This window comes from Alosa pseudoharengus, unplaced genomic scaffold (genome assembly GCF_046254945.1).
Source record: "Alosa pseudoharengus isolate Yale_2024_CS ecotype anadromous, Long Island Sound unplaced genomic scaffold, YU_APseudo_1.1 YU_APseudo_1.1_scf_14, whole genome shotgun sequence".
NCBI classification, from domain to species: domain Eukaryota; kingdom Metazoa; phylum Chordata; class Actinopteri; order Clupeiformes; family Clupeidae; genus Alosa; species Alosa pseudoharengus.
The window spans coordinates 6138936-6157343 of NW_027468609.1; the positions used below are offsets into that span (position 1 = coordinate 6138936).

The 18408-nt window shown below is 48.9% G+C and overlaps 1 protein-coding gene across 2 annotated transcripts in view; it reads right to left on the reverse strand.

Annotated features, from left to right (window-relative positions):
• Positions 1 to 18408, reverse strand: part of LOC143122753 (multiple epidermal growth factor-like domains protein 9) — a 70512-nt gene that overhangs the window by 18527 nt on the left and 33577 nt on the right. For both annotated transcript variants that reach the window (XM_076283606.1, XM_076283605.1), the window contains exon 3: positions 7595 to 7734. In XM_076283606.1, coding sequence (XP_076139721.1) covers positions 7595 to 7734 — 140 coding nt within the window. The remainder of the gene's footprint in view (positions 1 to 7594; positions 7735 to 18408) is intronic.

The following is an 18408-nucleotide window of genomic DNA, read 5'->3' on the forward strand; positions in this document are numbered from 1 at the left end:
AACCCCCCTCCCCGCCCTCCTGACAATCCCACAATTCACATGCTGATGAGCAGCTGTGGTGGAGTGGGGAGCAGGCGGGTAGGCGGGCACGCGTGCGCGCGGTGTCAAAACTCAAAAGCGAGGCAGTGAGCGTAGACGACATGTGTATGGTGAAAGGAAGAGAGCAACTTGAGAACCGGGCTCTTTTTCCTGTGCATCGTGGCTCACATGGGCTCCTTGCTGTGCATGGTGGCTCACACGGGCTCCTTGCTGTGCATCATGGCTCACATGGGCTCCTTGCTGTGCATTATGGCTCACATGGGCTCCTTGCTGTGCATCATGGCTCACATGGGCTCCTTGCTGTGCATCATGGCTCACATGGGCTCCTTGCTGTGCATCATGGCTCACATGGGCTCCTTGCTGTGCATCATGGCTCACATGGGCTCCTTGCTGTGCATCATGGCTCACATGGGCTCCTTGCTGTGTATGGTGGCTCACATGGGCTCCTTGCTGTGCATCGTGGCTCACACAGGCTCCTTGCTGTGCATCATGGCTCACATGGGCTCTTTGCTGTGCATTATGGCTCACATGGGCTCCTTGCTGTGCATCGTGGCTCACACAGGCTCCTTGCTGTGCATCATGGCTCACATGGGCTCTTTGCTGTGCATTATGGCTCACATGGGCTCCTTGCTGTGCATCATGGCTCACATGGGCTCCTTGCTGTGCATCATGGCTCACATGGGCTCCTTGCTGTGCATCATGGCTCACATGGGCTCCTTGCTGTGCATGGTGGCTCACATGGGCTCCTTGCTGTGCATCATGGCTCACATGGGCTCCTTGCTGTGCATCATGGCTCACATGGGCTCCTTGCTGTCGTCACACGTGTCGAGCGTGCCGAACAGGCTAGTGGGTGAAGGGAAAGAACAGAAGGCGAGGTGGAGGAGAGCCCCGGGGCGGGCTGACGTGAGCACAGCCGTGACACACACAGAGAGAGTTGAACAGCCGTGACACACACAGAGAGTTGAACAGCCATGACACACAGAGAGAGTTGAACAACCGTGACACACACAGAGAGAGTTGAACAGCCATGACACACAGAGAGAGTTGTCGATCAGGAAGCGTTCAGCATGCTTTGCCTCCACTGACAGCTGGATTTGCATGAGCAGAGAGACTCTCATTCTGTCTCAGCAGCCAAGAGACACGTTGCTTCCTGAACGAGCGACTCCCCGGCTGTTTCTACCGGCTGCACAAAAGTGGCCTGGTCTGTCACTGCACAGGTCTCTATCTACTCTATGCTTGAGTGTGTGTGTTTGTGTGTGTGTGTGTGTGTGTGTGTGTGTGTGTGTGTGTGAGTGAGTGAGTGAGTGAGTGAGTGAGTGAGTGCGCGCGTGCGCATGTGCAAGAGTGTTACTGTATGCCAGTGCATGTCTGGGATCCACATCAGGAAGTGTGCCAGAAGCAGAGAGGCTGATGGGAACTCAAGTGGATACCTGGTCTCAAGACTGCAGACGTGCATCGTGGGAGCGAAAACAAAAAAATTATCTTCCCGAAAGCATGTTCCCAAACAGTGTTTGCCTATAGCCAAAAGATATCAGCAGAACTCTCTCGCTCCCACGCCCACTCTCTCTCCTTCACCCCATGTCCTTGTTCTCTTTCTCTCATTTTGCTCTTTCTTTTCTCTATTTCGGTCCTCTCCTCCAACCAACAGTGCTCTCTTCCAGACTCCAAATGCTCGTTCATGAGATCAGAGGCCTGTGGCTCGTAAGCTGCTTATTTTCATGCTCATATAAATTTGCAGTGAATTATTTTGGATCGCAGAGGAATAACGCACTCAGCGTAATGTATTTGGACTTAATGTTTTTCAAAGCTGTTGAACTAAACCACACATGGTGTGTGCTGTGAGAAAAAAGACAGTAGTCATAACTAAGTTCTTAGAGAGGAGTATGAGCAAGAGAACTGTGCCAGCCAAAGGCTATATAGTATGTTTTGTGAATGAGATTAGATAAAGAAAACTGGAGAAATAAACTGGGTAAAAATGTTCTCATGTTCAGTATAAACAATAGAATTTCTATTTAAAGTCGGTAGTCTATGTTTGATAGTTTGATTTGTAGTGACTCTCAAACATTTCTGGGGGCGGGGAGGCAATCTTGGAAAGCCTCCCCTGGGTCAAGTGCATCCCCTGTGTTGGTTCGGCTCATTTCAAACCCCGGGCCAACTCATTTGTCATTTGATTGGGCTTCCATTTATGCACGGAACTGCTCCGGAGGCCTCAATCTCTTTAACAGGCAGACAGACAAGCCCTGCTTCAGGTAAGCAATTCAAAACACAGCAACAACGACAAGGCATGAAAAGGATACAGAAACCTCTCCTCTTCTTTCTCCTCCCCCAGGTCCCCCCGCCCCCACACCCTCCTCCACCGTACTGCCTGCCTGCCTGCCTGCCTGATTGCTACAATCTTGAGTGACAGCCACGCATGGTTGGTCAGGTACCTGGCCTGTGTGAAATACCCAGGAGGCCAACAGAGCCTCCACACCATCAGAGCCAAGTATTTTCTAAGCAGTGCTGGGACTCTAGAGAGCCAGTAGGACCTAATCAGACTCGTGTGTGTGTGTGTGTGTGTGTGTGTGTGTGTGTGTATGCTGTGTATAAGCACATACATATGTATGGTGTGTGTATTGTGTATGTTTTGGGGGTTATGTGTGCGCATGTATGTGTGTGTGTGTGTGTGTGTGTGTGTGTGTGTGCGCGTGTGTGTATGCTGTGTGTAAGCATATGTGTTTGTGTGCACATACATGTGTATAGTGTGTGTGTAATGTGTATGTTTTGGGGGTTGTGGGTTGTGTGTGTGTGTGTGTGTGTGTGTGAGAGAGAGGGTGTATGTGGCCCCCTCATCATGTCTCTTTGATGGCCCAGGATCAAAGGCCCATGTTTCCACAGGGCCGGTGGCCTGTCAGACCGCTCCGCTGGGGCTCTTCCGCACACGGACCCCGTCGGGTCCCCCAGGACCCCGGAACAAAGAGAGGGATTGGGATCATTAGAGCTTCATGACCCCCCTACTCCCCACCCCACCCCGTTCTACTGCCCTCCAGCGTGTAGGGATGAGGGTCCGAAATCCCCCCCATTAATACAGGAGCGCTTGCTTTTAGAGCGCCATAATGACCTCAGGGTTATGGGGCCACAGAGGAGATAGGAGAGAGAGGGGGGGGGGGGGGGGGTCAGAGAAAGGAAAAGAAAACAGAGGGAATGGAGCAAGGAAGAGGGGGGTCAGGAGAAGAGATGGATGAGGAGCGGAGGGGGAGGAGAGGAGAAGAGATGGATGAGGAGCGGAGGGGGAGGAGAGGAGAAGAGTAGAAACAGACAAAGAGGACAGTAGAAGAGAGGACAATGAAATGTGTGTATGTATATATGTGTGTGTGTGTGTGTGTGTGTGTGTGTGTGTGTGTGTGTGTGTGTATGTATATATATGTGTGTGTGTGTGTGTGTGTGTGTGTGTGTGTGTGTGTGTGTGTGTGTGTGTGTGTGTGTAGATTCATATCATACTGGGCTTTAAACATCCGGCGGACAACACAGTTAGAATTGACCAGTGTGGCTCAGAGTGTATGAGGAAGTGCTGTGTGGTGCGGTGCGGATATCCTTCAGACAATTCTCTGTTCATCCTACATACATGGACAGACACACACACACGCACGTACGCACGCACAGTAATGAACTTCTGATCTCTTCTGATTTGTTATCTGCTGAAGCGCTCCTGCTGATTAAGAGGGCTGGTAGTAAATGGGCCATTCTCTCTGTCTGACTGCAGGGGCTCCATCTGCCCTCACCTCTCCAGACAACTGATAGGGAAGTAAGGGGCCTGCAGGACCTCAAGGTCAGCTAGCTGATGATGCAGTCTATATGGATTATGACAGGGAATGCTGCCTAAAGTAGCTACAAAATGGCTACAACATGCACACATACACACACAGACAAATGCACACACACACACTCCCATGTAAGGGTCTTTTTGTAGCTCAGATCAAAGCAGATCAAAGACCCTGATGAAATGAAAGAGGAAGATGCATTTTCACACAGATACGCTTGCATACACACGCATGTACGCACACACATACACACACACACACACACACACACACACACACACACACACAGTCCTTTAACAGGACGTAAGCTACGAGTCTCCTTCCAAAGCCTATCAACTGGGACAAATGTAACCAACACTTACTGTAAATCCATTTATAGCATCATTGACTAATTGACATCATTGACCCTGTCACTTTAACACCCAAGAGAGAAACAGTCACCCCTGAGTGTCAGCATATCTCACCCTCATTAACTAAAACCACAGGCCCTTAAACTCCTCACCTTCATCAACAGCGCCGTCAGACGTGGCTGTTCCCAGGTCAGGGAGCTCACACAGACTAATCAATGGGCCAGCTTAAAACTGGTGACAAAACTGCTCAAAAAGTTCCACTAATTCTATGCTTCTGTCTCAGCCTCATGCTCTAGACCAGATAATTCCATTCATTAGTTTTACATCAATACAGCAGCCATGCCCATGAGACAATCCAGGCGGTTGACAGGATACGATAAAGTGAAGGTGAGGTGTGTGTGTGTGTGTGTGTGTGTGCGCGCGTGTGTGCATGTGTGTTTGTGAGTGTGTGTGCAGTATGTGTGCGTGTGTGCAGGACTCTTATTTGGAGTGGCAGTTGTGAGGTGCTCTGCTGCCCTGACTAAGAGCAGAGGCTACCTGAGGGAGCGCGCTCAGATAATGGTGGCAGCAGTGGGATGCGGCAAAATAATGAAACATTATTTTTTATAAATGTTGCCAGTGATAAGAGCGTCTGTGATTAATGACTGCACCCAGAACAGGGACAGAGCTGCGAGAGAGAGAGAGAGAGAGAGAGAGAGAAGGAGAGAGAGAGAGAGAGAGAGAGAGAGAGAGAAACTGCAAAAAAGCAAAGAAAAATGCTGAGGTGAAGAGGCACCACAGCTCCAGCGGTCCCTTATTCTTTCTGATGGCTCTCTTTATTTCTCCGAATCAGCATAATTACCCTACTCAGCTCTCGCCCACAAAAAAACACCCACCATGTACAGCAGCCTGTGTGCTTGTTCTGTTTAAGCCTTTGTGGAGAACAATGTCTCCCAACCCTGGCACTGGAGCATTTTAAAGTTTCCACATCTCTTCACCACCCTGTCCATGGGCCTTTCTTTCCTCCTCCTCCTCCTCCTTGCCAGCACCCCCACCGCTACTGGAACTCAGGAAAAAAGGGAGCTCCTCTGGGCCCCTGTTCAAACGTACGAGCGTGTTTGAAGATGCGCGGCTGCGCCCCCTTCCAGAACAGTCCACAGACAGAGCCGCCACCACCGCCGCTTCTGTGGAGCGATGCAGGGGCATCAATATTAAAAACACATGTCCTCTTGATCTAACACATTTTAATAGATGCTCTTTCTGCCAAATTTTGACAACTCCACAAGCACTGCCCAAGGGGGGGGGGGAAATAAAAAAGAAAGAGTACAAAAAAGGAAAGACAAAAAAAAAGAAATGTCTTTAAATCTCTAGTCTATAGATCCTGGATAAATTCAACTTAGCACCAAGAGACTAGGTTGCAACAACATTACTGGACAGCCATTACAGGCAATCAAGGCCAATTAATCATGGCAGGCCTCTAGTGAGGGAAGTGTAATTAGCTTATCTTGTGGTGTATACTTAGAAAAGTGCTTATTAGCCCTGGCTGGAGTGATGTATGTGTTGGAGGGAGAGAGAAAGAGAGCTGTGGGAGCGTTGTGTTTAGTGGTGTTGTCGTGTGGGGTGGTGACTGGGCTTGTTGCTGTATGCGCTCATGTCTGGCCGAGCAAGGGAGGGTGGGAGAGTTTCCCTGATTGGACGGGAGGGAGGGAGAGTTTCCCTGATTGGAAGGCCCTGATTGGAAGGGAGGGAGGGAGAGTTTCCCTTATTGGACGGGAGGGAGGGAGAGTTTCCCTGATTGGAAGGGAGGGAGAGTTTCGCTTATTGGACGGGAGGGAGGGAGAGTTTCCCTGATTGGAAGGCCCTGATTGGAAGGGAGGGAGGGAGAGTTTCCCTGATTGGAAGGCCCTGATTGGAAGGGAGGGAGGGAGAGTTTCCCTGATTGGACGGGAGGGAGGGAGAGCTTCCCTGATTGGACGTGATAAAGGGTAGGAAACGGCAATGAACTGGACTAGAGTGTTCAACTCAGCTGTTGCAACACTGGTGGTCTAGAGTAGACGGTTAGTTAGCTTGGCAGGCCAAAACAAAATACTCACAGTCAATATCTCTCTTTCTCTGTCACTCCCTCACAGTCACACACATACACACACAAATATTTATAAAAGATGCATATACACTGGTTTTATGCTGGGTGAATTTCCCCAGAGGCAAAAGAGACTCACACGCCCTGCGAATACTGAATCAGATTTCTGATTGACTGGCTTGCCTGGCCCGCTGTCCAGGCCCCGGCCCACTGGAGAACAACTCGATGAGTCTGCACTCATTACATAACTGCTGATCTATACAGCACATGGACACATGGATGAACTCGGGCAAAACGAGGACACAGCTTTTGTGGTGCAGAGGAATAGATGGAGGAGGGATGGATAGAGGCATGGAGGGAGGGATGCAGAGGGAGACATGTGGGAGAACAGAATTGCATGATCTAAACATATCTCACTGAGGTCATCGGATGGATGTCATTGTCATAGATACACACCCAGATTTCAGCGAAGAGAACAACATGGAGGTGTGAGGTCATCACATTTATATCACAGTACAGTCATGCAATGACTTCACAGACACATTGGGAAAAGGACATTTAAAGATAAGCCCTGTTTGTCTACATTGAAGTGTTCCATTTGTGCAGCGTACGCTGCAACTATTAGCTTCCACTATGATCAATGGAACTGACTACACCAGAAGTGATCGCAGCGTGTACATTATAAAAAGTTACACCAATATTCTAAAACAATTTTTACACTCTGTGAACGGAGCATTTTAATTGCACACCCAGTGTAGCCCAGCCATAAGCTTTACTGTGAGAGTGAATTCTGATGATCAAATCCACAGACCATGTATTCAGTTGTAATCCTGAATACATTTCTTATAATTCTCCTAAAATTCCTCAACAAATCATTTCCCTCTGTTCCATTTTTGTTTATTTGCTTGTTGATTTTTGGGCGTGCTCTTTTTTTATCTTGAAGTCAACAAAAATAGCTTTCACAATAAAATGCTGGATAACCCCTCCACCGCCCCAAGAGAGGAGAGAGGAGAGAAAGGAGAGGGGAGAGAGGAGAGGAGAGAGGAGTGAGGAGAGGAGAGAGGAGAGAGGAGAAGAGAGGAGAGGAGAGGAGAGGAGAGGGGAGAGAGGAGAGGAGAGGGGAGAGAGGAGAGGGTGGAGAGAGGAGAGAGGAGATGAGAGGAGAGGAGAGGGGAGAGAGGAGAGGAGAGGGGAGAGAGGAGAAGGGAGGGGAGAGAGGAGAGGGGAGAGAGGAGAGGAGAGAGGAGTGAGGAGAGGAGAGAGGAGAGGAGAGGAGAGAGTGAGGAGAGAGGAGAGGAGGAGAGGAAAGGAGATAGGAGTGAGGAGAGGATAGAGCAGCGTCTCACCTGACTGGGGGTGGCAGTAGTTGCTGTGGTTGTTACACTGGCATGGCTGGCAACCCGTGCTGCTGAAGTGGAAGAAGCCCGGGTGGCAATCATCACACTTGTCCCCGTACACGCCCGTCTTACACTGGCACATGCCCGAGCTGAGAGAGAGAGAGAGAGAGAGAGAGAGAGAGAGAGAGAGAGAGAGGAATACAGACATATTAGAATGGAGGTTGTGTCTCAACACATGGCATTATGCTCCAAACATATGAATAAGATTGCTGGATTGAAGGAATGGATAAAAACATCAGCGAAGCAGAGTACATACATATACAGTATCTAAGGTGCCAATTACAGTGCACCCATATACAGCATCTTTGCACTCTGTCTATTGTTCCACCCACACGTTCATATATGCATAGTACCTTTACACACACACATACCTGTGTATTCACTCACAAACACCCTATTATTTTGCTCCGCACACATTCACACACAAATACACCTTCAGACACACACACACACACACACACAGCTCTACATCTAAAACAGATGTGGCGTAGTGTCTTGTAGTCTCAGAGCTGCTTTGTAGGTGCACGGCTCTGTCTTCCAGCGAGGACTACTGTCTGAATAAGCCCCATTGATCGCCCCCTGCTAGGGAGACCACAGCCTAGCTCTCCCCTCTCCCGGCTAGACTGATCCATGCACACATCAAACGTCCAGGACCCCCCCCCCCCCCCCCCATATCTCCTCTCCTCTCCACTCTTCTCCCTTGGCCTTACGTTCCTCTCTCTGTAAGTTCCTTTCTCTCTCTCCATAACTCACACAGCCCCTCAACTCTCACCTCACCAACCCCCCCCCCCCCCCCCAACCTCCTGCACCTCTCTTTAGTAAGTCCCACTTGTGTCGATTTGCAAAGCCCTCTCTCCGCTCCGGAGCTTCAAAAGACCCTGTGTGTCGACTTGGACTCAAAGCCCCCTGTACAAACCACTGTGTGTGCTTCTCTTTATTTCCACCCCCCCGTTCTCTCTCCATTTCCACCTTCAAATAGTGTTTCCTTTTAAAAAAGACCACTTCTTCGGTTTTCCTTCCCCCCCCCCTTCTTCTTTTCTTGAAATGTTCAGTGAAAGGGCAAAAGGAGAAGGTCTGGGAGCACATCTGTTAGCGCTAATGTGCTACCCTGGGGGAATGAATGGGGCCGGTTCCCCGGCGTGCCAGAACATTGCCGGGGTAATGTCCAGATAAGCAGACACAGAGGGTTCTAAAGGAGCGGAACAGCCGCCCTGCCCATTTATTCGGGGCCTGATGAATGAGGGTCATCAATTCCAGGGACAAATAGCAAATTGCGCCAAGCAGATTTGCTGCACAAGGCCAGTGCCCGTGTAACAGGATTGGAACGGAAGCCAGTCAAACAACACCACAATAAAAGTACATGTATAACACACAAAACACATGTACACGCAGACACACACACACACACACACACACACACACACACAGTTTGAATTTCCTGCTAATTATTGTCAGTGGTATAAAAAGCCCAGCCCAGCAAATGGGTGGAAACTCAGTGTGATAATCCCACTATTATTTAAGAGCTCAGGATTTCAGGCAGGGACATGGGGACCTTAAGTCTGGCATAATGATCAGGTTTGAGGCCCATTCCCTTAGGTAAAGAGGGTGTGTGAACGTGTCCGATGCTAGTCTGTCTGTGACTCTGAGACTTAAGTGGCAGACATAAAGTCTTTAAGAGGGAGCCTTGCACACATAGCGGAGCTCACAGAGCAGGTAGGAAAGAATGAAGTGCAGCTATCAGCACAAGAACATCTAATTAGATAGAACGGTGGCAATTATCCAGAGTTTAGGAAAACATGCTGGATTGCAACGGCAACCAACCATGCAGAGATCACACACACACACACAGACACACACACACACACAGACACACACACACACACACACACACACACACACACACACACGTGAAAGACATATCCCTGTTCATCTAGCATTAGCACAGCTTCCTAGTGCTCTCACGGTCTAGATGAGTGGGCTGCTTTTGTGCTGAATACTATCAAGTACATTTCCATCCTGTTTATCTATTCACTGTAGCACAGCACTGGGTCTGGGCCTCTGAGGAGAGAGAAGGAATGAACTGCAGCTATGTCTGCTCTGCTTTGGGAACACACACAGAAGGGATATAGAAACAAAGATGTACAGTCTGACAATACACTCCTCCAACACATACATTCATATTTATATGGCCTATCCATTTAATACACTGCCAACCATGTATGCACAGACACACACACACACACACACACACACAAACACACACACACCACACACACACATTCATCCATGCATGCATGCGCATACACACACACAAACAGAAAGACAGAGTTTTGATTAATAAATAGACCATGAATTATGGATAGAGCCCCCTGGAGTGGAGGAGGAGTGCCTCCCCCCATTCAACAGAGCCTGGGTGAATAAAGAGGAATTGTGTGTCTGCCTCCCAAAACAAGCTCAAGTGAACAGTTAGTGTTCAGACTGCTCAAACGTGTACGGGTGGCTTGTTTACACAGTGCACTAATTTACAACATTAAGCCGCGTGGGCGCATACACATTATTTCATCTGTCTCAGAGTACTCCACACGCACAGAACAAGGAGGAATAGACGCCAGTGTGCATTCGCTGTGATGTAATGGAGCGTGTCAATCTATTAATGTTTTATGATTGTGTGGTTTGTCAATTCTGAAGCAGTGAATACAAGTCTCTCCCCTGCTTCATCTTTAATTATGCGATTCAACACAAACTTACTGCAGGCTCTGAGACACTGGATAAATGTTGACAAAGCAATTGGGAGAATCTTTTTTTTAAAAATTATTATTAATTTAATATTTAATACCCGTGTTGTAAGTGTGTGCTGTGAGCTGTCAGGCAATTCTGTTTGATGTGGTTTTGATGTGGTGTTCATCTCTTCTTCATGTAAAATGCTGCGAGAGCCGCTTGGCAGGAGCCTACAGCTAGCGCGGCAGGGCTAGCATCTGTCAATGGGCTGTGTGTGCACAGGAACAGGCTGTGCTAGCGCAGGTGTGCCCGTGCGCTGCCATATCATAGTGAGCTGCGCGCACATGTTCCAGATTATTAACTCGCCGTGGGCTCCTGGATACCGCTAGCTTGACTGGCTCCCTGCACTACACACCAACTGTCGCTAGATCAATATAGGAAACCTCCATTAAAGTGGCCCCATAAGATTGCTTACTCCTACACACAGGGTCTGAGATATATGATGTGCATTAATCTAGTTGTCTAACATGGCTAATAGTCCCACTATTAGTGAGTCGGCAAGCGGTTGGAGAAGGGAGGGGGGATCATTAGCTTACATAAGATAAGGGCCATCAGGTCTTTCTTGTTTATTTTCCTAACAAGCATAATTGCTCATTCTAGTGGTAATTGCTTGTGCAGTACACACCACCGGCATGCGAGTGAAGCTTTATGATCTTAATTGAAGGAAATTGGGGGAGATGTGGGGAGAGATGATTAGCGGAGGCGGTAGCTGCCCTGGCTACACACTGAGCATCATGTCTTGAGAGGGCGTTCAGAAGCTCTCACTCTGCCTATCTCGTTATATTAAACTCTGCTGAGATGCCCAGGGAGCGCTGGCTAGCGTGAGGCGCCCCCTCAGAAGCCGTCAAAAACAACTCTCAGAAGAGCCATCAAGATGCCCTGCCTCAAGCTGCCCCCAGGGTGTGGGCAAGGCAGCCGTCGCCATGGCAACAGCACCTCCGTCTCCGGCGCAGCTGCCCCCGCTGCGATAAGAGCGCCAGCGCGCAGCATCGGCGTGGTAACGACCGTGACGACAACAATGGCTTTTGAGATGGAGGGGCAGAGGTAGGTTATGCCGTTGGCAAGCAGTGCTTTGAAGTGAGGGTAGTGAAATTCATTGATTTACAGGACACTTACAACACACACACACACACACAGACACACACAGACACACACAGACACACACAGACACACACAGACACACACAGACACACACAGACACACACAGACACACACAGACACACACAGACACACACACACACACACACACACACACACACACAGACACACACAGACACACACAGACACACACACACACACACACACACACACACACACACACACACACACACACACACACACACACACACACACACACACACACAGTAGCATAGTGAGATACGGTCCAAGTTGCCCCTGAGCCACGTGGCTGGTTCTGCGGCTGAGAGGCAGTTCATCAAGCCCACGAGCAAGAGTTTCAGACTTCCAGAAACCATCAAATGATCAAACAAACTCCTGTGCTCTGAAGTGTATAAGGAGACCAGCTTGGAATGTTTTATTTAAGGCCCAGACACTCCACTGTGTGTGTGTCTGTGTGTGTGTGTGTCTCTCTCTCTCTGTGTCTGTGTGTGTGTGGGTCTCTCTCTCTCTCTCTGTGTGTGTGTGTGTGTGTGTGTGTGTGTGTGTGTGTGTGTGTGTGTGTGTGTGTCTCTCTCTCTCTCTCTCTCTCTCTCTCTGTGTCTGTGTGTCTCTCTCTCTCTCTCTCTCTCTCTCTCTGTGTGTGTGTGTGTAGTCATTTCTCATTGTGGAGACATCTAAATAAATAAATAAACATATAAAGGGCTGCAGTGTGTATGAAGCACTTAACCGTTGCAAAACAAGCAGTGTGTGTTTACGGCATATAAACTGCTTCCACCATCACTTTGTTTGTTAGTGTCATTAAGTTTGTTTAAGATGCAGTCTTAGTTTTACATTAGGAATGGATCACACCATTTCAAAAGCAATTGTTAAATGCAAATGGCTGAAAGAACTGCCTTATCAGATAGCATCCCTGCATGATAAATACCTATTTTACTATCTAACTCCAATTACACAAAAACACAACAAATTCCAGTGCTTCCCCATTGGTATGACCTCATAGTTGTATCATAATCTAGGGTCATTTTTTGGTTGTATTTTTATCATATTGTTTTTTTTTGTGGGAAAGGGGGTTGGGGATGCGACAATCTATTGGTACTGCAAACTGACTGACTACAGCAGGATATGGATTGAGAGGACTGTCAAAGGAGGAAAGGCATAGGAGAAAGGGTCCCATCTAAATCCAATTTTTAAGTTCCGCTCTGGTCTCCAGACAGACTTGAATTAACATAGCCTTGCACCTGTGGGGAAAATCCCATTAGCGCAATTTTTCGGTGGTGGCACTTCTGCCCAAGGCAATGCATTAGCAACACACCGCCGAGACAATGACAAAGGCTTCCGTGGTGGGGTGGGAGAGGGAGATAGTTGGGTGATATCTCTATCACTATTCAGCGGAAAGCAAACAGCCTTTTCCTGTTTCTAACACCATCTGAGCCATGATACTATCTCAGGTGCGTTACCATCTCAGATAGATAGATAGATAGATAGATAGATAGATAGATAGATAGATACTTTATTGATCCCCAGGGGAAATTCAAGCTGATCTCAATCTACTTTACATCGCCTTATCAGATACCAAGCATGTCTGTCTGTCAATGTCAATTCAGAAAAGAAGGACATTTTAGACAAGGAAAGAGTAACACTGACTGAAATTGTGATGTCTTACATTCACACATCAAAACATCATAACCTGAAATGCATGAGTGCTTTGTCTTTCTGCCAGGCCTTTCAAGTCCAAACAGGGCTGATGATGAAACTGGTAAGATTGCTGCTGGAGACGGGAGAACTTGAAGTATGTGCATGCGTCAGGAGAGCCCTGTTATCTTTTCAGTGTGATTTCTCCAAAGTACTACATATCAGTCAGAGCAGCATGTGGAACACACACACACACACACAGAGAGAGAGAGAGAGAGAGAGAGGAAGAAAGAAAGAAACAGAGTGAGACAGGTGGAGAGAAAGAGAGCCCAACTTGGTAAGCAGTCACACGTGCAATTTTGCGTAAATGTGAAGTGAGGTAAACATACTCTCGAGTCTTAGTGGGCGGTCCAGGTCAACCATCACAAAGACAGAGATCCAGAGGAAGAAGAAGGAAAAAAACACCCAGCTGGAACATCATCTGCAACCGGCCACAGCCTGACCCAGAAACACAACCACTGCACTGCACAGACTCTGTGGGATGGCCATCACAGTGTAGGACTGTGTGTATATATATATATATATATATATATATATATATATCTCATCACACACATCTCTCTCTCTCTCTCTCACACACACACACACACACACAAGTGGAGAATCTGCTGATTTGTGGGTTATTTCAGATGTCAGAAGCCATTGATACAGGAGTGGTGAAAGTGCAAGCTTTAACAGCGTAACATGATTCTCTCTCTCTCTCCCTCTCTCTTTTCTTTTCAAAGCCCAGCAAGTTGAACAGCGCAACATCAACGTACTGCCTAAAAACGACCATTTTCACACCAGTATACTAATGGAGAGACAGGCGATGAGTGAGGAGACAAAGATCCGCTTTAACCCTCTCCGGAGGAGAGACCCACACACTAGATAAAACCACCCGCCTACCGCCTACATACTAGAAGTGTCAAGAGCTAGATAGACAGAGAGGGAGAGTGGTAGAGAAAATAAGAGAGAATTGAAGAAGGACAAGCAGGGACTGGTATACATTCTGATCAATAGTGACAGGCACAGCAAGAGAGTGAGAGAAAAGAGTATCAGGAGAGAAAGAGAGGGGGAAACAGACAGACAGAGAGAGAGAGAGAGAGAGAGAGAGAGAGAGGCAGTGATAGGAATGATCAGAGCCCATTGTGCACCCACTAGCTTTACACTGCTGCATTCATTATTCACCTCACATCTATACCAACAACTTTATGATGGACTAAGCTCCATCCTGACTTGTTGACAACCTTCCAGCAACGTTCCCACAACCCTTCTAGCAGTCACACCCGACTGGCTTTGGAGTGTTGTGTGCAACAACCCGTTGCTGATAGGGATGCTCTTACACGAGCATCTTTGGGAAACAGATGTGGGAGGAACAAGACGACGCTCGGCAGAGTTTGGATTTTGTCCGCGAACAAGCGAGCCCAGAGTGGCACGCCTCGGGGCATCGCTCGTCTGACGGAGGGGGAGGGAAATGGGGAGCGATGGGACGAGGCGACGAGCAGGAGGGAGGGATGGGATGGAGGGAGGGATGGAGAGATGGTGAGAGACAGAGAGAGAGGGAGTGAAAGGGAGAGAGAAAAAGAGAGAGAGTGAGAGAGCGAGGGAGGGGAGGCAGCTCCAGTCCAGGGTTTGTGGGTTTATTGATCAGAATGTGTCAGAGCTGTTTGAGAGGAGACAGAGCGCAGTGACTGGGCTCGCTTCAGCCCCCCCATCTGAAAGAGTCCCGAAAAGCCCGTTTGTAATGCCATCAGCTCTGAAGGCTAATCCATTGTATCGCAACATGCTTCCATTTCAACAAAACCTTCCAATATCTGGGCCTATTGAACAAGCAAGCTCATTGAAAAAGCATTCATCCATATTCCCTCTGACTTCTTATTGACCCGCTCATCTACACAGACTATTTTTCTGCAGAAGACAGGAGAGGAGGAGAGAGAGAGAGAGAGAGAGCGTGTGGCTTTCCGACGGTGCTGTTAGGGACGTCTGACAGAGATGAAAGCAGCGTGGCAAAGCAATCAGCTCCAGTTGATAATGACACAAGCAGGGGCCACAGGCGGGTCCCCCGGGGCTGACCCCCCATCAGTCAGCGGGATAAAACGCATGGTGATCCAGGAGTCCGCGGCCGTTTGGAAACCACTGTGATGTCCCTCTGCAGGGACACACTTAATGTATTTTGTGTGAGTGTGTGCGTGTGTAGGAGAGTGTGTGTATGTGGTGTGTAAATGATGTCAAAAGTGTAAAGATGTAGTGCGTGTGTGCGTTTGTGTGTATGTATGTGACATACATCAGAGATTAGAAATTGTGTGTGTACAGTATGTGACTGAGTCAATGTGTGTGTGTGTGTGTGTGTGCGTGCGTGCGTGCGTGCGTGCGACAGATTGGCCCTTATCTGTGGATATGATGAGAGCAGAGAGAATGGGCACCTCGCACCAGCAGAGGTCTGACCATCCATCTGCCGCAGACAAGCGTCCTTCAGCACCGTCACGGGGAGTGTGAGGACATCCAACCAGGTGGCAGCCGCGCCCGAGGAGGGGGACACTACACAACCCCAATACACACACACACACACAACACACACTCAAAACACAACGCATATTGGAAGAGACTATTTCCTTAGTGTGACACACACACACACACAGAGAGAGAGAGAGAGAGAGAGACAGACAGACAGACAGAGCGACAGAGAGACAGACACATTCACACACACACACACACAGACACAGACAGACACATACAGTACACACACACACACACACACACACACACACACACACACACATATATACAATGTTTGCATTCATACCACCAGGGGTATAGCAACAAGAGGTGGTTCCTCTCTGTATTTCTAAAGTCAGCTAATCATGCATATATCTGAGTGTTAATGAAGCCAATGTGCAGGCAGGAGTTCAGTTTGTGGAGGACGTACTCCAACATTAAAGCCTTTGCTTGTTCACATTTTTGCAGTCGGAGCAGAAATCCTCCCCCGAGTCCCCGTCAATGAAGTCACCTCCCGGTGGCACTGTTTAATTTACCTGGGATTAACCACTATGCAAATGCCTTTGAATTGCAAATGACACAGAGAGTTTGCAATGTCTGAGGCCTGGAGCCGAACTGTAAAAGGATGTAAGAGCAGGCTAGAACTGGCCGATAGAAATATAAATTGCAGAACAGTACCCAGAAGCATGTTGTTGTTTTACAGGGCCAGAATAAACGTAATGAAGAGAGACATATTAAAATGTGAGGAAGTACCATTTTCCTCGTGGTTAAAATAGAACTCCTATGAGCTGAAAATACAGCCGTTAAAGTGTTTTTCAAGATGGACACTTTTGCTTTATGTGGCTGTGGAGTTGGGTGGGGTGCAGAGGGCCCATTGGGGCATGACTGACTGCACTGGCCGGCCGCCATCAGTCATCCCCAAAGCAGTCGGGCTGGATTAGCCACGGCCGAGTCCGGCCCACCCTGGCCTGGACTGCCCCCGGGGCTGCGGCGCGTCTGATAGCTCGGCTGTTTCACCCCCCCCCCCCCCCCCCTCACTGACTGGGAGAAACCACTGTGATGTCCCTCTGCAGGGACACACTTAATGTATGAGTGATGAGTGTGTGCATGTGTGGGTGTGTGTAGGAGAGTGTGTGTATGTGGTGTGTAAATGATGTCAAAAGTGTAAAGATGTAGTCTGATACGGCCCCCCCCTCCCCCCCCACTGACTGGGAGAGAATCCCTGGGCAAAGCTCCAGCTCCACACTGCTGCCCCTGCAGAGTTTACTCCAACAGACAAACAAGCCAAACACAAAACAACTCAACGACTCCAAAAGTCTATTCAACAACGGTGTAAACTTTGTGTTGTGTGTCTTGAAAGAAAACACACTTTTTGAAGAAAAAGAAAAACAGAAGGAAGCAATGTTCTGAAAGTTGAGCTTTATATATAGAGACGTCTGATGACTAAGACTTTCCTGGGCTGAAAATAAGCCCCCTGGTGAGGGCAAGGCAGTTGGCGGAGGTTGCCGACGGTGATGGCGGCAGAGGTGGTGGGTTAGCAGAAGCAGAGAGGGAGGAGGAGGTGGGGAGGAGGGGGGGGGGGGGCGGTGGAGAGGTGGGGGGGCGGTGGCGGAGGCTCTTTGGCAGCCGCGTTTTGGGGCTACGGGAGGATTAGGCCGGGGCCTGATGCTACTCCTGCCGCCGCTAATCCGGCTCCCCTGGCAGCACTGAGATGGGCTGCCACCACGGACCACGCTATAGAGTCGTCTCCAGCTAATATACCCCACCACGGACCACGCTATAGAGTCATCTCCAGCTAATATACCCCACCACGGACCACGCTATAGAGTCATCTCCAGCTAATATACCCCACCACGGACCACGCTATAGAGTCATCTCCAGCTAATATACCCCCCATAGGACCACGCTATAGAGTCATCTCCAGCTAATATACCCCCCATAGGACCACGCTATAGAGTCATCTCCAGCTAATATACCCCACCACGGACCACGCTATAGAGTCGTCTCCAGCTAATATACCCCACCACGGACCACGCTATAGAGTCGTCTCCAGCTAATATAACCCCCCATACACTCCCAGAGCAAAACAATACACACATTGATACCATCAGATAGAGAGAGAGAGAAAGAGAGAGAGATGGAAAAAGGTAAGGATTAAGACAGGAGAAGTCAGAAAGAGAGGAACCGAGTAAAGGAAAAAGAAAGAAGGGTAACAAAAATAAAAGGGACTGGAAAAGGACAACAAGGCAAACAGAATGTCAGTTGGAAATAGATGCAGAGGTGCCCAGAAAACACAATGTTCTAAGGGAAGCAGGACCTGGTTCTAGCGTGCCAGGAGAGGCCACTCTCCTCTCCACCACGGTGCAGAGAGAGGGAGGGAGAGAGAGAGAGAGAGAGAGAGAGAGAGAGAGAGAGAGAGAGAGAGAGAGAGAGAGAGAGAGAGAGAGAGAGAGAGAGAGAGAGAGAGAGAGAGAGAGAGAGAGAGAGAGAGAGAGAGAGAGAGAGAGAGAGAGAGAGAGGGGCCCTGCTGGCTGGGCTGGGCTGTGCTGGGCTGAGCTGCTCTGCGCGGGGTTGGGCTGGGCTGGGCTGGCTGACAGCACTCGTCTGCTCGTAATGAAATCCGCTGTAACGCGATTAGTGAGGAGGCGTGACGGCAGGCTGCTGGCCGGCATGGTGTGTGGTGGGGAGTGTGTGTGTGT